This window comes from Rattus rattus, chromosome 11 (assembly GCF_011064425.1).
Source record: "Rattus rattus isolate New Zealand chromosome 11, Rrattus_CSIRO_v1, whole genome shotgun sequence".
Lineage (NCBI taxonomy): Eukaryota > Metazoa > Chordata > Mammalia > Rodentia > Muridae > Rattus > Rattus rattus.
In genome coordinates this window covers 18,054,335-18,075,922 of record NC_046164.1, presented here as the reverse complement: position 1 = coordinate 18,075,922, position 21,588 = coordinate 18,054,335, and the positions used below count along the sequence as shown (strand labels likewise).

The 21,588-nt window shown below is 41.5% G+C and overlaps 1 protein-coding gene across 1 annotated transcript; it reads right to left on the bottom strand.

Annotated features, from left to right (window-relative positions):
- Positions 1 to 4,298: 4,298 nt before the first annotated feature.
- On the bottom strand, positions 4,299 to 15,489 carry Dr1 (down-regulator of transcription 1). Its single transcript, XM_032916313.1, has 3 exons — positions 14,585 to 15,489; positions 8,878 to 9,041; positions 4,299 to 6,312 (listed from the first exon to the last, which is right to left on the bottom strand). The coding sequence occupies exons 1-3, from the start codon at positions 14,802 to 14,804 to the stop codon at positions 6,166 to 6,168; spliced, it is 531 nt and encodes a 176-aa protein (XP_032772204.1). The 5' UTR covers positions 14,805 to 15,489; the 3' UTR covers positions 4,299 to 6,165.
- Between the last annotated feature and the right edge of the window lie 6,099 nt (positions 15,490 to 21,588).

The following is a 21,588-nucleotide window of genomic DNA, read 5'->3' as shown; positions in this document are numbered from 1 at the left end:
AGGTGTGACATTTCTGGCTGGGCACAAACAAGCCTGGTCTGATCCTGTGGAAAGATACAGACCAAACCCCTTCTGTTGAAAGGGGTGTGTGTGTGTGTGTGTGTGTGTGTGTGTGTGTGTGTGTGTGTGTGTGTGTGTGTCTGGTCCCTTCCAAATTCCATCCAAGGGAGTCACACCACTGCACTAGAATGGGAGGTGTACCCCTGGTGGTGTGAATATGCTTGGCTCAGGGAGTGGCACTGTTAGGGGATGTGGCCTTGTTGGAGGAATGCGTTACTGTGGGCATAGGCTTTAAGACCCTTGCCCTAGCTGCCTGGAAGTCAGATTTTTCCTAACAGCTTCCATTTTGGCTTTTTAGGAGATTGGTATCATCACTGTAGCCTGGGCTGACTTGTAACTATGTAGGAACTCATGGTGATCCTCCTGCCTTAGTCCTCAGTCTCAGGAAGCAGAATTACAAATTTGACCCACCAGGTCCAGTTGGTGTCCATTTTAGTCAAAAGTGGTGGCACACATCTATAACCTCAGCACTTACAAGGTAGGAGTAAACTTAAACCCCTTTCTCTCGATCCAGAGGGGTATGCAGCAGCTTATATGTATTTTGGTGTTGTCACAGTGAAGGTGATATTAGAAGGGGTGCTAACCATTAGATCTAAGCTGAGATGCTGAAAATATAACACACAAGACAGCCTCCCACCAAAAAAAAAAAAAAAAAAAAAAGCAAAGAGTTAAGACCGTTCCAAATGTTAATGCTGAACCTGAAAAATCCTGTTCTAGAGTTTTATTATTTTGATTTATAACAGAAATAATTATAAGACTGCTGCAGGGCATTTTTATCACACTGTGAACCCTGAAACTGTGTTATTTACTGAAAAAAACCTGTTTCTAGTTGTGTTGTGGCTTAGCCCTTAGCACATACTTTTACTCTCTCTGGTTGTAATACAGACAAGCTTTAGTAGTACACATCTTTAATCCAAACCAATAAAGGTACAGTTAGCTTGTGGAAGGAAAGCAGCCATGTTTGAAAGTGATGTCTACTTGAGTGGCGGACAGAGTGACAAATCAGAGAAAGAATTGACAAAGTAGTATACACCCAACTCTAAAGAGAAGAGAGGGGAAAAGGAAGCTACTTAAGAGAGCAGTACGGAGAGGGGGAAAAGGGAGGGGAGGTAGTTTTACCCAGAGTTTTAGAGACAGGCTGAAGAGAGAACAAACTAGACACAGGTAAAGACAGAAAATAAGGAGCCACATAATGAGAACGTTACCAAATAAGGAGAGGTGGGGGGTGGGGGAGAAGGAGATGAGGAGGAAGAGAAGAGAGAGGGGAGAGGGAGAAAGAGGACAGATTGATTCAGGTAGAGTTAGCCTGGAGAGGAGTTTTAAGCCAGAACTGCTGAGTTGATCAACATGTCAGAGTACAGTAGGAACTGGGAAGGGTGAGCTTATTCAGCAGTTAAGTCTCTGAGGCCTAGACTAGATTGTATGGAGGCCGGAAGCTTCCAGGTTGGCAGATGGAGGCGGTGGGCCTCTGAGAGAACAATTGCTACAAGAGAATAAAAAATACTTTTGTACCTCATTTTACTTGAAGAATTCAGGTAGGGATCAGTGCTGACTTGAGCTGAGAGGCCACTTATCTTTCTCCACTTTATCCACTCTTGGTCTGGGGCCAGAACAAGGTAGAAAGGATGGGAATGGACAGGATTTAAAGCCAAACGGCTAGAGACAGAGGAGGAGGCAAAGAAAGTGAAGCAAATACAAGTGTCTTTGCTGTCTGTATTGAATAATTCTTTCTGATGGTCATTTGGGTCGGTTAAGGGTCATTCAGAGTCCAACATAAGGAAATAACTGTTTAAATAGTTACAACAAATTTAAGAAATGTCACATTTTCCTACAACTCAAAATACCAATTACCTAAAATTTACATTTTTCTTGAAGGGTAATAATCTAATGAATGCTTAATACTGCTATGCCAATAAGAACAAATGCCTTAAATAATTTTAATATTTTTATTTCTATGTGTGTGTTATACACACGTGGAGGTCAGAGGAACACCTTTGAGAAGCGAGTGCTCTCCCTCCACCTTTCAGTAAGTTCCAGGGATTGCATATCCCCAGGCATGCATTGTGCCCAGGGAGGTCAGGACATCAGATTCTTGTGAGCCACTGTCATGAATGCTGGGAATGAACTGAGGTTCTCTGCAAAAGCAGTCAGTGCTCTTAACTGCTGAGTCATCTCTCCAACTCAGGCCTTTGCTCTTTTTTCTCTTATAGGATATCAAATAACAAAGACCTACTTTAGAAGTAGAATTCATTTACTATAAGTATTTCAAAATATATTTTCAGGCTGTTAAACTATTATAGGATTATTCGTTATTAAGGTCTTCATTAAAATGGTACCTAATTATAAGCAGTCTGGAAACTAAGTGATAATATACACTAATCTGAAATAGGTATGAGTTGTGACTCAGCATTTCCATCCCCAGATAAATATTCAACAGAAGTGTATGCACACATTCACTAAAAGACAAGAGTGTTGTCCACAGCACGATTTATAATAGTCCAGAACTAGAAATCCTCAAACGCCCATCAACAGTAAAATTGGTAAATTATTGGAAGTATTTGAAAAATACAGATGGAATACTATATAGTAATGAGAATGAAACAACTACATCGCACAGCATGGGTGAATTTTAACTTTGAGAAATTCAACAATGGCTTCCAAGGATATCCCAGGTTCTAACCTCTAGACCCTGTGAATATCACTTTACCTGGGAAGAGACTTTGCATATATAATTAAGGATCTTGTGTCTGGAGAATCATCTTGGAATATAAAGAGGGAAGACCTAACTATAAAAAGAGAACGTGGCATGGAGACAAAAACAGGCTTTGGATGTGGAGAAAGAATAAGGAAGTTAGAAGCTGAAAGACCCCCATCACCTACCAGTGGAAAGAACCAGTTCTGCTGATAACTCGATTGTGTAGTAATGGGACTGATTGGGACTTCAGATTGATACAACTGTGGGAGAATAAATATTTTCTTTAAGTCATTAAGTACTTGCTATAGATAAAAGGCAACATTCACAAACACGAAAAGTAAACATAAGGGCCAGAGAGATGGCTCAGTGGTTAAGAGCACTGACTGCTCTTCCAGAGGTCCTGAGTTCAAATCCCAGCAACCACATGGTGGCTCACAACCATCTGTAATGGGATCTGATGCCCTCTTCTGGTGTGTGTGAAAACAGCTACAAGTGTACTTATATAATAAATAAATCTTTAAAAAAAAAGTAAACATGAAAAACCTATGCTGCATTCACCTAAATTATTTTTCAAGGCAAAAATAATCTGTCGGTGAGAGAAGAAGACTGTGAGGAGAGGAGTAGAAACCAGGCAGGGCGGTGCACGATGCCCCCATCACAGCAGTTGTTAAGGCAGATGCAGACCAGTTCTCTTGTTAGTGCAAGTTCACCCTGGGCTAAATAGGAAAAAATAAAGTTCTGGTGCTGGAGAGACGGCTCCTCAGTTAAGTGCACTGGCTGTTCTCCCAGAAGGCCTAGGTGTGCTTCCCAGCACCCACACCTGCTGTAATTCAGTTCTCAGAATCCGACATTGTCCTCCTGGACAACCAATACACATGTGGGGCAGAGACATACCTACATGGAAAACACTCATACAGACACAGGACTCTGAATTTTTTTACAATGTCCTGCGCGTTTATCTGAGGGCTATGTTTAGTTTGTGAAACTTTAATCTTTGCCCTCTACTGTCTACATGGCATACAGTTTTAAAACAGTTCTCCTTTTGGCCATGTGCGGTGGCACAGATGCACGACACCAGCACCTGGAAGGCAGGCTACTGCAGGAGATTGCTACTATGTGGCCACTGGGCTTGCTGAGCAATTGAGATCATGTCTTTCTAAAAACCGAAAAGAAAAAAAGGACCTTTTAGTATATCAACCTTTAATCTGCTGGGAAAAAAATCTATTTGAGATGGGAAAATATTTACTAAATAACCTTATTTTTAAAAAACTAGGGATTCTGTTTCTCGAAGACTAAACCATCCTAACAACTCTAGCAACACATACCTGAGTTTCAAATGCTAAGACAAGAGACTGTTTAATGGGCTTTCTTGTTCCTGTGTCTGGACATTACAGAAACAAGCAAGACTGCTTTCTAAAGCAGCCATAAACCAATGAGATAGGGGGCACTACATACAAATAACCAATCCTTTTGGATTTAACATTCTCCAAAGTAGTGAAAATGGAGACAAAAATTGCCCTTTAATCATTAACTATAAAAACAATTTATAAAACACATCAGAATTTTATTGCTTGAAGAATACAGCATATGAAATCACAAGAACATCAAAATTAAAAGTCACTAGGCTTCCAACATATAATACATTATCAGATGCAGCAAAATATTAATTAACCTGAAGTCTGCATCGGAAAGAAAAAGGTATGGAAAATTATCCAAATTGTTTACTTGAGAAACGTATACTTAAAACAAAACAAAAGACTGTTACAGTACAAATTAGAAAAGCCAAAAGCGACTAGCTCATTTCCAAAGACTAAACCACCGGCCTTTGGTGCTCAACCTTTCTGAAGGAAACGGTTCCTTCCATGTTTTCCAAACACACCATGGGCAGACCCATGAAATGCCTTGAAATAACTTCAACATAAAACATTCAGCAAAATTACTACCCTTTTTGCTACCCTTTTTGTTATAGGGGGAAGAATATCTGATAAATGCATAATAATATGCATATAAATTTCCCTTCTAAAACTGAAAAATATGAATATTAAGAAATCTAATACTTATAAACATTTCTTAGCTCTCGAAATTGAAATCCTAGCAACTAGAATCTCCTCTGGGGCTTGGTGAATACAGATATTTAAATGGCTTGGCAACTGACATGGGAACTTAATGACTTATCTTAGGTGGCATTTTTCTCTTTCCAAAATATAAGTAATATGCCATTTCACCAAATACATTAGATCCCTCTCACAAACACTACTACATCTTATGCACTGAAACCGAATTAAAGCTGCTCCCTTTTAACAAGCAAGTTAACACTTTGTATAGGGCTGGTCAGTTATGACACTCTTTAAGCAAACACAAAACTTTTAAAGCTATCACTAAACTATGATGATGGGGACAATGATGTCATATCAAAAGTTAGCATTGGATTCTTGAGGCCTCCTAGAAGAAAAGAAAATTCACAAGAAAATGTGAATGCTACACTAACACCAAGCAGTAAGGAGACTGCAAGTCAAATAAGGACTTAAGGCCTTTTCCCAGCAAGCAGGCTCACTAGCTTTTGTTTATGTCCTCCAGCACAGGCTTCAACATCCAGGAACCTCAGGTAAACCAACAGAACCCAAGCGACTGTCTCCTAAGTCCCACCTACATACTCAAAAAATGGACTGAGCAACTAATGCTATGAACAACTACCCAACTGGAGTGAAACAGTAAGAACTGTGACAATCTTCAAGATTAGCCAGTCTCTGAAATGGCATAGTGTAGCTCAAGATAAATTATACTATAATAAACTAGTCTTCACTGCTACACAAAACAGAAACAAAATCAAAAACGTAACTCACCAAATTTACACAACTACTAGAGAATACATTTCCTTCCTAGTTAATGAATGTCTTATTTGAGATTTCCTCTAAACAAGTATATTTATCTGAGCATATAATTGTTGCCTGCATATATACTCACTTTAAAAGACAAAAAATTTAGATACTATATAGAACTGAACTTTTTCACCAACCTGATTCAATGTATTCTGCATTACGCCATGCCCCATCTCAATATAAATTCTCAATTTTAGTTCAGTTAAAAGGGCAGAGAAAATACAAATACAGATTAAGAGATTTCTATAAATTTCACTGTATTTTTATAAACCTGAAGTTTTCTGTAACACTGTTTATTGACCAAATAAAGGGTTCACACTGGTCTAAGATTCCAGAAACACCATTACAAATTCAAAGGTAATATGATACTTAACCTTAAATTTTCAATAGTTCAAAGAGACAGTTTTACAGGTATAGCACAGTAGTTGAAGCCTGACAGCAGACGTCTCTAAAACACCAACGGTAAGTTCATCAAGATGCACTTCTTTCACTGCTTCCTTACAGAGGAAGCAGAAGCCCGGAGGGTGAAGTTCAGATGTCGTCGTCGTCGTCTTCGTCCTGTGAAGACCCGGCCTGATTAGATGCACTGGCTGAGGCGGCAGCCAGCTGGGCCTGCTGAGCTGCTTGCTGCATCTGAAGCCATTCCTGTTGGGCCAATTCTGCTTGTTGCTGTCTAGCCTAAGAATTAAAAACATAAAAGCCAAGTGTATACATTTTACTTAAATATAAATGAAATCAACTAAGAGATTTACTCATTAAATGTAGATATTTTTTAAGTACTATGTAATTATGACATATCTAGAAAATGGTAACTTTAATAGTTTTAGTCCAACTGAAGAAACTGAAAGGGTAACAGAGGCTGGAGAGTTTGACTCAGCAGGTAAGAGCAGTGGGTTCTCCAACAGAGGACTGGGTTTGATCTCTAGCACCCACATGGGCGATCACACCTCTCTGCTGTCTCCATCTCCAAGGGACCCAACACCCCTTTCTGGCCTCAGCAAGTAGTGTACACATGTGGTATATAAGCTGCACATGAGCAACACACACACACACACACCGCACACACCCACCACACATAAAATAAAAATAAGTATTTTTTTTTTTTTAAAAAAATGACAGAGCTGGGTGATGGTGATATAAACCTTTAGTCCCAGCACTTGGAAGACAGAAGCAGACAGATCTGAATTTGAGACCAGCCTGGTCTACAAATGGAGCTGGACAGCCAGGGCTAACTATTGTCCCAAACAAAGTTGATTAGGAAAAAAAAAAGCATTAGTCTCTCTTTGGCTCTTCTTTTCTGTTCTTTCAATTGTAATTTTCCTATAAATGTAATTTTGGTGGCTTAAAAAGTCTCTAGTACAGTTAGGACAAAATACCATAAAGAATACAACAGCTACCCTGGTATTTTCTTCTGAGTTCTTATTACGATTTTCTACCCTCACGCTTCAAAAAACCCTAGAGCATAAAATCTTTCTCAAATATATGCCATATTTTTCACTTTCATTGTCTTTCTTTTTTTATCAAATCTACCTAAAATTTCCTAAATTTCACTTACTGTTTAAACTGTATACTTAATTCAAATAAAACAAATGTTGTTTTCCCCTTCCTGTACACATTTAGGTGTAATCAGGTGAGAGAAGTAACGTGGGTTCTGGGAACCAAGCCAAGCAAGTAACAAGACTGTTAAGCAAATATAAAATTGGTAACAGGTAACTAATCTAACCTGGAAACAAAAGAAGAAGCTGGAGCGTTTAAACCTTCTGCTTGAAGGAACTTGGTGGAACTGAATCCAGACTCCAAAGAGCAGGTGTACTCACTAAAGTAGGAAAGCATGGAAACCCACCTGTCCGACCCCACACCCGAGAGGGTACAGGTTCAGGCTGGTTCTGAACAGAGAAACATGCAGACTGGATACTGTTGCTACTACAGGACAAACTGGCACAGCTAGCACAGAAACAGTCCTGTGCACTGGGTGTGATGGCATACACTCACAATCCCAGCACTGGAAGACAGACAACCTCAGCTCCAAGTGAGACCCCATCTCAGAGAAACATGCAGACTGGATACTGTTGCTACTACAGGACAAACTGGCACAGCCAGCACAGAAACAGTCCTGTGCACTGGGTGTGATGGGATACACTCACAATCCCAGCACTGGAAGACAGACAACCTCAGCTCCAAGTGAGACCCCATCTCCAAAGGCACAGTAAATAAGTCACTGTCCCTGGACTGGTGAAAGGAACTAGAGGAATACAGAAAGGAAGCAAGGCCCATTTGCTAACACTAGCCCCTATTGGTAGAAGAATCTAAAGAGGACTTCAGGTAGCAACAGTACAGTGGTCTCCCCATACTAGTTTCACTTTTCATGACTTCTGTTACCTGGAATCAACCAAAACATTAAGTGGAAAACTCCAGAAATTGCAAGCAAGCACCTGCTGAGTCATCTCGCCAACCATCTCAGAGACTCTTGAGAGGACTGAGTGAGCTAATATATACAAAATTGCTCGGCAATGTGACTGACAAATGGTCAGGACTCAGAGCCCCACAGAACCCTTTTCTCTTGTTTATTTACTGTTTTAATAGTATGTGCACTTACGTGTCTGTAGGAGATACGTGCAGTGAGGAGTAGTGCCCTCAGAGGACAAAGGTGCTAGGTCTCCTCGGAGCCTCCCAATGCGAGTAGTATGCGCATGTAACCAGGATTCTTTCCACCCCTTACCAAATGCTACTTAGATCCTGTGCCTAATAACGCTTAAGGCCCAAATGCAGTGACACCTGGTGGTGTGTCCCTTCTATCTTAGGACCTGGTGGGCCAGAGGACTGCAAATTCAAAACCAGTTTGTAGCAACACCTTGCTCCATGGAAAATGTTAACCAGGTTTTCTCTGTGTTCCACTCATGATAAAATCTAGTAGTGTGTGTACTTCTTATCGGCTCATCATTGTAAAACTTAAAGACGTCTAAGTGCTTTCATGCTTTCAAATGATCATTCTATCTGGAAAAAAAAAGATTAAATCTAAGAGGTACTTGGAATTATTCTCTTCAAAAAACTGGTTTGTTGAAACCATTTAGATAAACCAGAGTCAAACTGGCGCCAGGTTCCAAATATCTGACTTTGTAATGAGCAATGAGCTGGAGAAAGAATCCTCTGTGTTGATTTATGAAGTGATTTAAAAAAAATAAATAAAATAAAAACCGATTTTTGTAGATTTCTAATGAAAATAATTCAAAACATATTACTTACTTTTGCAAATAATTCCTGTTGCTGTCTCAATAATTCTTCTTCAGGAATGCCAAGGTTTTCCAAACGAGAACTGGCCTTTCTTCTTTTTAATGCTACTGTCTTGCATTCTTGTAAGACTTCTTTTACTTCACTGATGTAAGAGCCAAAGCCCAAACTTTCTAGTGCTACAGAAATCAAAGTATGAAAAGGTGAAGAAGATATAGCTTTCTCTCACACATGGAACATTTATTTTTTGGGTTAGTTTCCCTTTGGGAGATAAAGACTGTTCTTTTCTAAAGTTACATATTTCATAGCTATTTAGCAATTGTCTGCATGGTTAAGACAAAATATTTTTATCAACCATTATTCTTTAAGTTTTTTTTTTATTTGTGTGTGTGTATGAATTGTGGGGTATTGGGGGAAAGATCTGTACATGTGAGTGTAGTACCCACAGAGACTAGATGAGAGAGGGCACAGACTCCCCAGGAGCTGGAGTGAATGAAAGGCAGCTGTGAAGCACCTAATGGGTATGTGGGAACCCAATCCTTCCTCAAGAGCTGCATCATGCTCTTAACCTCTGAGCAACCTCTCCAGTCCCATATTCATCTACTTCTTTAACACTTGACTACAGACTGGTAAAAGCCTGTTGGAGTTAATCCCCAGTTCTGCCTCCCAGCCCTATGCTCCCGAAGTAAGACTCAGATTACATTACATATACCGTGGCTAGGTTCTGTTCTGACTGGATCACAACAAAGATCACCCGTGTTTTAACCCACACTTTGCCCGAGGCTCGTTACCTATGCTTATTTAGCTAGGTACCATGTATATGTCTCCTCACCTCTTTTAGGGTTTCTTCCTCCTCTCCTTCTCTCCCAGAATTCTTCTCCTCCCAATGTCCCACCTCTATTTCCTCCTATAGGCCACAGGCTTTTTAATTGACAGGTAAGGTATCCATAGAATACACAAAATGATCTCTCTAGACGTCCCCTTTTAGTCCAATAAAAGTCTCTTTCTTTCAAATATAAGTTCAATACAATTACAACAACTATGATGACAAGGTAGGACTTAACACTCGTAAGGTCCAGCCCATTTATATTTGGCAACTTAAAGTATTTTAACATCTATCCCTTCTTAATGAGTTTACTATTTGTATTTTTAAACTTGTATTACCATCCTAAAAACATTTTAAAACCTAGAGCATATTTTAAATGCTAAATAACTTAAGTTTAATTCTGAGACTGTAACTATCTAGTTGTCAACCCTTCAGAGACTGGAGAAGGAACAGATATTACTTAAGTATGCAGGAAGCGCAAGAACGCAGCTTCCAAAACTAAGGAAGCGACAGACGGGTGACTGCCTGGACAGTCCTCAATGTTCTCTATAATGTTGGAGTATCTATTTCAGCCTCTGGCCCACAACATCTGACAGACCTTCAGTGAAGCAGGAATTGAAGAACAATAAAAGAGGGGCTGGAGAGGGCTCAGCGGTTAAGAGCACTGGCTGCTCTTCCAGAGGTCCTGAGTTCAATTCCCAGCAACTACATGGTGGCTCACGGCCTCCTCTAGCATGAAGGTGTATATGAAAGGACTCATACATATATGAATAAATAAATTTTAAAAAAATCAGAGAAACATCTACTTTAATAAAAGAAAATGAAGTCCTTAGGGAAAATTTTTAAAATGAAAAAAAAAAAAAAAAAAGATTTAGATGGAGCGAAGCACAGTACCACAGGGCATCTGGATTCTATAGGATCTCGATTCCCTTATCAGCATACAAATGGGTATGTTTTCTATCATTACAGTTTTGTACGTCCTCTTTGGGAGAGATCAGGATAAGAAAGAGGAGGAACTGCAAGTGTCTGGAGTACACTGCTGGGGAGGTAGCCAGGCCAGCAGTTAGAACAGTACCTTAGGAGTCACCTCCGTGATTGTCAGAGTCTCACTTATTTGTAGCTAGTTGGGAGACGCTTAAATAAGTAGCACTACAAAAGCCTACAGAACATTTCAAGGCATGGACCTTCATTTCCCCCTAATTTTGAAAGTTTATGTTTCCTATGAGAGTAACACGTGGTCTGAATAAAAATCTTTCACATGCCACTCATAGTAAATCAAGCATCATTAAGTCTGTCACCGTCTTAAATACAAAAAGGCAACTATCTGGAACTCACTTGTTACTGACATAGTTTGTCCCAATTTAAAAAAGGCAAGCAGGAAACACATATTCATTACGTTACAGAGACAGGATGAAAGAATAGTTAGGTTTTCTCTCCTCCATTACACCAAAGTGCGGTCATTCATATATACTTATCTCAATAAAGGAGAAGTCTAAGCATTTCAGATTCACAAAAGAAAAAAAAAAAGCACTGTATAGCCCCGTTTAAATTACACAGATCAACTTTTCCCAGGGAGTTATCGCCTCCCTGCAAGAACAATATTCTGGCAAAAGATTTTCATCCTTCTCCAGAAGACAAGAAAAAATTAAAAAAAAAAAAAAAAAGCACCTGGTGCAAAGCCCCAGTTCCTACTTCATGGATATGAAGTGCCCAGGATGCATTACAATCCCTGCCCTAAAGTCTCCAGCAAGCATAAACGGTTATCTTGTAGGTGGGCTGCTCCACTGTCCTCTGTCAGCCTATAGGCAGAAAAGCATGGCTGAGAAAAGCACACTACTCCAAGAAGCAGCAGCCCTAGAAGCACCTGAATTAATCTGAGTAAGGAATCATCCTAACAAACACATTTTGGATTAAAAACAACACGCAAATTAGCAACCTCTAGTTTCTGTAGTTTCTTATTTGTGGGAGGTAGAATATGATTATCTTTCACTTAAAATGCAGCAGGACGACATAGGTCAAAGTAGATTCCTGCCTCACCGGCTTGGCATGAAGACCCCTGGCAATCGTGTCGTCCACGGTACAGTACTCCCAGAAAACTAGGAAACACTTAAGAACTGAGAATCGTTTATTTCTATATTCTCACCACAGTGCTAAATACATCAGTAAGTGTGGAGTTGTAGGAGAAAAACAAAAAGCCTCGGACTGTGGGTGTAGTAAACAGATAGAAAGCACTTGCCTAACATGTATAGGGCCCTGAAAAATAATAAACTAGGTGTGGTGGCATATACCTTTAATTCCAGCCCTCAGGGGCAGGGGCGGGGCAGGGCAGGGCAGATAGAGGAAGGCAGATCTCTGAGTTCCAGGACAGCCAGGGCTATACTACGAGACTCTCTTTCAAGCAAAAGAAACAAACACGGACCTTTTTTTCTTTAACTGGGCAGTGGTGGTGGCATGTCCCTTTAATCCCAGCACTTGGGAGACAGACAGGCTGGTCTCTGAGTTCAAGGCCATCCTGGTCTTGAGGAAATGGGAGTTCCAGGACAGTCAGGACTACACAGAGAAATCTTATCTCAAAAAAAATCAACCAAAGCAGGTGGGGGGAGAAAGACTCTCAAAACAAAACTTAAGGTGATTGATTACATAGTATGAAATGGCAGTGAAGCTACACTAAAGCAAAGGTATGGATAACTTCTATATATGTAATGGCAACATTACAGGAAGAGGGTACATTTGTGGATCCTAACATTGGTGGATTGCCGTCATCACACAAAGGAGAAGAGTCAGCCTTTCAGTGTAACTTTCTAAGTCATGCATTAAACTGGTTAGCATGCTCCAAAGCTGAACTTTAGTACACGGCTTTCTACAGCTGCACTTCAATCATCATGTCGATCGGAACTCTAAATATACCCTAGAAAAGAATGAGCCTCCCACAAGACAGATTGTGTTATTAGATTTTTGGAACAATCACCACTTCTGTGGTACAAACAAGTGTTTAGGCAGGTCCTACAGAAATCTGCAGTTTCATTAAAAAGTTGATGCTTGACAAAAGGTGGTTCTTCTATTCATTCACAAAAAGTCAAAGGAAATGTTAGCTACTTGTTAAATATCTTCTAAGAGACTTAAAAACTCAAAAAAAAAAAAAAAAAAAAAAAAACCCAAAACAAAACAAAACCCAAAAAACTCCAAAACACTTGGTTTCCATTTTTCTTACCACTCAGCAAACCAAACAAGTAGAAAAAAAAATACTAGTTTTAAGAATCAAGTATGTCAGCTGGAAAGATAGCTCTGCAGGACACTGCTTGCCCAGCACACACAAGGCCCCAAGTTCATTCAGCATGTACACACCAAAGAATCAAATAAGCAGCAGGAATGGTAGTTACATGTCCATGATCCCAGGACCAAGAGACTGCAGGAAGAGGCTCTAGGTTTAAGGCCAGGCTAGGTGACAGAGTATGAACCTGTTAGCATCTTGCCTTTCCTAACCTGAAGTAAAAACATTGCTTCTTTCTTAGTTATCTGCTATGTGCTGAAATGGCAGAGTATATGTGCATGTGATATGATTATTTATACACACACACACACACATCAATCATCACTACTGGGATTGACCTCTGCCATGCTAAGTACTCAGCCTTGAGACCCCCCTCATCACAGCAAGGTGTGCTTTAAATCTACCATCAGCACAGGATAAAGGCTCAAAAATTAAACACTTGATCTTCTTGTCAATACTGACTGCAAAATGGTTATGTTCCATATGAACAGATATGTTCTCTATCAACAGGAAAGTAAAAATTTTAAATTTATAAAATGGCAACAAACTACCTGCCTAATATGATTAAATTTGTTCTTTTTAACCTTAAAAGTAATCAAGAAGTTGTCCTCATTTTCAATAGATTTATAATAGAAGTGATTTACCAAACTGAATGCAACTTTCTCAAAAGAGTTCATGAAAAGCCACAGAAAGTATTTCCCAAAATTTGCCAAAAGCAACTTTCGTCTCCTTGCCCTGTAATCATCAAAACAAAATCCCAACTCCAAATCCTTTCCAGAAAGAAAATGTGGGAACCTTTAGAAGCGTTTTTCCATAAAAGCTTAAACGCATAGACATCCAAATTGGAGCAGCAGGAGGGAGGACAGGCTGGGCAGCTCAGCAACAGAATGCTGACTAGCATGTGTCAGGCCCTAGGTTCAAGCCCAAGTACTGTCGTCCCCGCCCTGCCCCAGCCACCCTTTACAAATAATTTTCAAAGAACAATCAATAGTTGGAGGAAGTCAAAAAGGAAAAAATGTGGCACTCAGTTACCTGGTGATAACTGTTCCACCACCTTAGCGTTTTGTAAAGCAAAAATTATACTTTTTGGAAAGCAATTAACTTTACAACAATGAGCATACTCATGTTGATAACTTTTTTTTAAACTCGGACCTAGGGCCCTTGTGCATGCTAGGTAGATGATACACCACTGACCTCCGTTCACAGCCAAAGAACTTTTTCTACCCCTGTGTTCAAAATGAATCTTTTCCTCAGCACAGGTGGGGAAGAGATATACTCTCTGACTCGACTCCTGCTTGAAATTCTAAAATTTAACTTCCCAAGAGAGAACGTTGAGGTTCCTTTCTCAGTTGTTACTATCCAAGTTTAGCTGTAGGCAGTCAATTCTTGTTGCTTAAAGACCTGATCGGAAACTGTACTGGTTAAATGTTGTGGATGTTTGCTGACCCTAATGTTTGTACTTCTTACTTGCATTAGCTGGATGAAGAAAATGTCCGAAAAATGCTACATAGGTATTTTAAGGTAACTGCACTTACTAGTGAAGTGGAATGAAGGCTCCGTGACACTAGGAGTGACTCTATTAGCCTGGACCTTCATTTAAATTAAATCCCACACAAATTGCTTACCTTGAATGACATGCTCTGGTGAGATTGTCTTCTTTTCTGACTTGTTACAAATCTCGTTGGCTTCGGAAGATATAAGGTGAATGAATTCAGTGCAGCAGTTCACTACGAGCTCTCGGGCATCGTTGGCCACCCTGACATTAGGGAGAGTCTCTTTGATCATCTTATTTATAGCAGCTCTCGGGATAGTGAGATCATCGTCGTTGCCAGACGAGGAAGCCATCGTGCCTTCCTGTCTTTCAAGCCCTAACTTTTAAAGTCCTCCCTCTAGTCCACCACTCCACGAAGATTTCTCAACAGGCTGTCCCTGGAGAGAGATGTCGGGGTCCGGGAGGCTCAGAGTGCAGCAGAAACCAGGAAGGAGCGGGCTCGAGGGCAGGGAACACCCACTGTGTGAGAGATTTTAGTGCGGATGTGAAAGAGAGGTCAGGGGGCTGAGGGCTCGCTCTGGGGACACCACTCCCAGGGCTCAAGAACCACCCTGCGTGTCGCCTCAAACGGACTGGCGCTGTCGCCTAACCGAACCTAAACGGCACGGGGGCGCACGCAAGACCGAGGAGTACCCGCCCGGCCGCAGTACCGGGCGGACGCACCACAGCAGGGTCGGCTCTACAGAGCCGGAGCCCCCGCGGCCACCGCCACTAGCAGCGGTTGCAGCCGCCTCGGCCAAACCATCCTTCAGGCACCCGCGCCGCCGCCTCACAACATGTCTGCCGAAGCCGCAGCTGAACGCACGCTGGCTGCCTGGGAACCAAGTGGACGGGGCCGAAAACGGCGGGAGCCGCAGCGGCAGTCGCCGCGACCGAGCGTTTGGCCGAGAGCAGGCTGTGAGAGCAGAAGCGGCGCTAACGGTGGTCTTTCTACGGGCCGGGGAAGGAGGTTTGCCGCAAGCTGATCCCGACACGCTTTGCGCCACCGGAAGTCTCACTCCCGGGGTCCCACCCGCCCTCCTCGACGGATTTCCGAGTGCTCGCCCCGCCCTTCACCCCGCCCGGCGGGCGGGAACCGCGGGTGCTGGCAGCCCGCAGCTTCCGCCCGTCGCTGCCCGCGCTCTGCGTCCCCGCGTTTCCTCAATCAGGCCCTAGGGGAGCTCGCCTGCTCTGTGGAGGGTTATGTGGGCCGAAGGGCCATCGGAGGGCCACGTGGCGGAGCAGCCCTGGTCTTTACCGAAGAACTTCCTTTTCCTACCTCCTTAGCTGTCGGAATTAGGGCACTGAGTGAGAGGAGCAGAGTGTGGAAAAGCATATCCCGGCGTGTGGGGAAAAAGGCCTTTATAACTGCTTAATAGCGTTCAGATCGGAACTCCCTGTTCTCATTTATGAAAAAAAAACAAAAAACGAAGCTTTCAAAGAAGTGGCTACCCTCGGTAGCACAAACGGCTAAATCAGAAATTAGTAGTCTGATCCAAAGCTGTGAGTTTGGCCTACCATGAGCTATGGCCCTCTGCACACTTGCTTTTGGAGAGAAGACCAAAAAAAAAAAATAATAATAATAATAATAATTGGTTTATCTCAAACGAGTCTGATACTTGCTTCTTTCCGGGTGATTATTAATAACTAGTGCCACATTCATCGGGAAATTATATTATTTAAAAAAAAAAAAAAAGCTCAGCCAGGAGATGGTAGCTCACACCTTTAATCCCAGCACTTTAGATGAGACACTCAGGCAGGCAAGTCAAGTTCCAGGACAGCCAGGGCAACACTGAAGAAACCTGTCTCCAAACACACACACAGACAAAACCATAAAACTTCACATACGGTCCCATTAATGAATAGTGGGACGTTGTAACTTTTGAAAGGGCTAAGGCACTTAAGCCCACGTGTACAGTTTAGTTTATCGTAATTTTTTGTAGAAAGATTGGCACCTGGGCTGTTGGCAATAATTTAAGATGTTTGGTTTCCAGGAGACTATCATCGTCCCCTCCTACCCGCTTCACTAGACATAGCTTCAGCACTGACCTAGAACACCAGCCTTTGAGTAATTTTTATCTTCAACATTTTCTCCAAGATGCTTCCTGGGAACCATACATTCTTCACTATCAGGGCAAGTTTATCACTAAGTTTAATCTTTGATTATAAGGAGTAAATTTCTTCTTCGAAATAAGTAAATTTTGGTTGAGATGTGTTAAGACTTGGGTAAAATATTAAGGTCTAGATGTAAAGTTAAGGCCTAGGTGACTGTTACCTGGGTGGCTTGGCATTTTGTGTTGTTATTATATGGAAACTTTCACATATGAGAATCTTGTCTACAGAGTGCTTGTGAGTACTCCTGAGACACTGTCTAAATTGTTTATATCTGCAACCCCGATCCTCGTTGTTGTATTTTATTTTTGTTTTTTGAATCAGGGTTTCTCTGTGTAACCCTGGCTGTCCTAGAACTTACTCTGTAGACCAGGCTGGCCACAAACTCAGAGACCCGCCTGCCTCTGCCTCCCGAGTGCTGGGATTAAAGGCCTGGGCCACCATAGATGAGCTCAATTCCAGGTTTGAAATAAAGTTATTTTTAAAAAGATTTATTTATATGAGTACACTGTAGCTATCTTAAGACACACCAGAAGAGTGTTGACTCTGCTGTTAGAGGCTAGGCTCACAACCAGAAATACAGTATTTTTAACTTTGAAAGTTCCTAAGACTTTAAGGATGGAAAAGAAGTATGAAGATATAAAGGAACTGTCAGTAAAGACTTTACACATTTAAAGGTCTATTGTAAAAGAAGTCCCATGGGAAAACGGTACTGAGAAAGATCGCTGGAAAAATCAAACCAGTAGGAGTGAGAAATGGTAAGGCCAGCTCTGGGGAGGGTAAGGAAAGAGGAATGACAGCTCAAAAATGGACTCTGGACAACACAGTCCAGTCGCAAACTGTAAGGACGTAAACAAAAGGGAAGAGGTGATATCACTTTGTCAAAGGGCCATGAAGAAAGAATATATGCCAACGAAGAACTAAAGAAAGGAGGGGGAAGAATCAGAATTAGATGCTCCATGGTATTTAAGTGTGGTGGATTCCAAGAGCAGTATGCGCTTCTGTATTTCCAACAGTTGTGATGCGCTGTGGTGAACAGGAAGATCACCATCTGAAGGCCAGGCTGAGGCCGAGCTACGTTCAAAGAAAGGGAGCTTTTCATCTGGTGGTGAAGACTAAAGAAGCAAATGGCAAAACAGCTTGGGAGAGGCCAGGGCGGGGAAGAGCTGTAAAGGCCTGAAGATCAGCCTGAAGACACAGGATCGGTGGGAAAGCAACAGCGGGCAGAGTGCATTGAAACTGCAAGCAAAATAAGGTCTTGAGTAGAGGAAGCACCATGAGATTTAAAAAAAAAAAAAAATATGGTGCAGATACATGCAGCCAAAACGCCCATGCACACAGAATACCAAAGAGAGTTATAAAATAGTTTTTAAAGTGAAGGCTCAGCAGGGTGGCCCATGCCTTTAATCCTAGCCCTAGGCAGAGGCAGGTAGATCTCTATAGGTTTAAAAGCTCGACAAAAAAAGAGAGAGAGAGAGAGAGAGAGAGAGAGAGAGAGAGAGAGAGAGAGAGAGAGAGAGAAGAAGCTAGGGTTGGGGATTTAGCTCAGTGGTAGAGCGCTTGCTTAGCAAGCGCAAGGCCGTGGGTTCTGTCCCCAGCTCTGGGAAAAAAAAAAAAAAGAGAGAAGCTCCATTTAAAAGCTCGAAGACAACCTGGTCCAGGGTGAGTTCCAGGGTAAACAAGACTACACAGAGAAACCCTGTCTCAAAGAAACAAAAACAAAAACAAGTAAAAAAACCTGGAGGTTACTGTGTGTGTTATTGTATAATTATATCCCAGTTTCTGAGGCTGAGACAAGAACACACACACACACACACACACACACACACACACACACACACACACACACTCCTCCACCACCAACTCCATCCCCCAATTTAAAGCCACCTTGGGCTACAGTGTGAGTGGAGACCAGCCTGGGCCACAGCAAAATCTTGTCTTGAACAGTACCAAACAGCAACAACAAAACAGGCCTGGAATTTGGAAGCCGTTTCTAATTAATTCAGTTGACACTGCTACATTTCCAGGTGTCAAATCTGTAACTAAGTTTAAAAAAATAATCCCTTCATAAATGATGATAAATTTAAAAATGTGTTGTTACATGTTTTAAATTATTTGAATCTTGCGTCTAATTCAGTTCTGGGGATTAAAATATTTGCAGGGCCAGAAAGCCTGACACTGAGTTCAATCCATAGTGGAAGAAGAGAATTGATTCCCAGAGTTGTCATCTTAACTTGTATGCTACACAGACATAGACACATTCACAGAGAGAGAGAGAGAGAGAGAGAGAGACAGACACACACACACAGAGAGAGAGACAGAGACAGAGAGACAGAGAGAAAGAGAGAGACAGAGAGAAAGAGAGAGAGAGAGACAGAGATACCAGCTAGGCTTGATGACACATGTCTATAGTCTTAGTATTTTGGAGGAAGAAGCCGAAGTTTTGGGGTCCAAATTCATTGTCTAGTACATGTGAAGTGGAACGCATTGTAGTCTACCTGAGAACCTGTCTTAAACAAATGGACACATAAACAAAACCCAAAAAACCCAAACTTCTGCCAGCTGGGGCTGATGGTGCACACATGTAATCAGTTCCAGCACTTGGAGTTTGCCTGGTTCAAGGCCATTGCCAAGACTTTTACAAACTAAAGGCGAAGTCCTATTGCTGAAGAAAATACCTAAACAACTTGTTGAACACAGAGAAGTCAATCTGGTGCCCACCTCGAGCCTTCACCCCCACCGACTAGTGTTCACGGTACTGGAAGGTACTCTGCACGCTACCTGAGGAGAGAGGTAAACACCAGGCCAGCTACAAAACCTTTGGTCTACAAATGTGACCTACTTTACAAGATATGTCAGTGCCATCCTGGCACAAGGTTTGTGACAGATTTGATATTAGCTGGCCTCATAACTCAAGTATGGGAGATGAGACCCATACTTAATACTACTTGGGTAGCCAAGAACCTGGGACTAAGTAGTCGAGGGACCAAATATTCTGCTAAAGGAATATAGCGACAAGATCACTCCTAACAGCATTCTGCTATACCGGTAGATCTGCTGTACTCATATACCCAGCTCAACCATTCTCAGAAAAGCTTCCTCCTACAGCAGATGGGAACACAGTGACCACGGCCAGACAGTAGGCACAGAGTAAAAGACCGTGGTACACTCAGCACTAGAAGAAATGTCAACAACAAATCCCTCCCTCCAAGGATCAGGGAACTCTTTGGAAAAGGAGGCAAGAAAGAATGTAATAACCAGAGGAGATGGAGAACACTAAGAAATCAAGGCCTTTGAAACCCAGCAGGAATGATGAACACATCAATTTACAGAGACAGCAGGCACAGAACCTGCCCGTGTCTCCACTAGATGGCGTGCTAGAGCAGAAAGGAGCCGTGCACACATATGCCAACATGCCATTCCCTAACAGTGAAGTTAGCACCACATCCTCCCCAGCATGTGCTGACACCTGAGTTTTTGATCTTAGCCGTTCTGACTGGTGTAAGGTGAAGTCTCAGGGTCGTTTTGATCTGCATTTCCCTGACGACTTAGGACTTGAACATTTCTTTAAGTGCTCCTCACCCATCCGGGACCCCTCTGTTGTGAATTCTCTGTTTAGCTCTATACCCCAGTTTTTGATTGGGTTGTTTGGTTTTTTAGTGGTTAGCTTCTTGAGTTCTTTATATATTTTGGATATTAGTCTTCTATTGGATGTGGGGTTAATGAAGATTTTTTTTTCCCAGTCTGTCTGTAGGTTGCCAGTTTGTCTTATTGACTATGTCCTTTGCCTTACAGAAGCTTTTCAGTTTCATGAGATCCCATTCATCAATTCTTGATCTTAGAGTGTAAGCCACTGGTGTTCTGTTTAGGAAATTTCTGCCTGTGCCAATGAGTTCAAGGCTCTTTCTCACTCTCTCTTCTATTAGATCCAGTGTATCTGGTTTTACATTGAGGTCCTTGATCCACTTGGACTTGAGCTTTGTGCAATGTGACAAATATGGATCTATTTTCATTTTTCTACATACACGGTGCCAATTAGACCATTTATTGATGATGCTTTCTTTTTTCCATTGTATATTTTTGGCTTCTTTGACAAGTGTTCATAAGTGTATGGGTTTTTTTCTGGGCCTTCAATTCTATTCCATTGATCGACCTATCGGTCTCAGTACCAATACCATGCAATTTTTATCATTATTGCTCTGTAGTACAGCTTGAGGTCAGGGATGGTGATTCCCCTGGAAATTCTTTTATTGTTAAGAATTGTTTTTGTTCTCCTGGATTTTTTTTTTGTTTTTTTCATATGAAATTGAGAATTGCTCTTTCCATGTCTGTGAAGAATTACGTTGGAATATTGATGTGGATTCTTTCCATGTCTGTGAAGAATTATGTTGGAATATTGATGTGGATTGTGGAATATATATATGAATATATATGAATGACTGGGTAGTGGTAGCTTGTGTCTTTAATCTCAGAACTCAGAAGGTAAAGGCAGGTGGATCTCTAAGTTCAAGGCCAGCCTTATTTAAAGACTGAGCTCCAAAACAGCCAAGGCTGTATAGAGAAATAGAGAAATCCAGTCTGAACAAAACAAAACAACAAAGAATATGCACATATTCAATCTATCAGTTCTGTCCCTCTAGAGAACACTAACTAATAAAAATAAATCTGGGTACCAGAAGTGGTTCTAATGGATGAACTCTTTCTTTTTTTTGGTTCTTTTTTTTCCGGAGCTGGGGACCGAACCCAGGGCCTTGCGCTTCCTAGGCAAGCGCTCTACCACTGAGCTAAATCCCCAACCCCTGGATGAACTCTTTTAAGTATCAGGAATAGGCTTTCCAATTTGCTGACACCTACAGTTACTTCAGCCTCTCCTAGAAGTTCAGAAAGTACTAAAAATCCATAGTCCAAACTATTTCACAAACTTACTGAGACAAATGTGATTCATCAATTGTAAGAAGCAAGGAATATTAGTGACTCTGTATATAA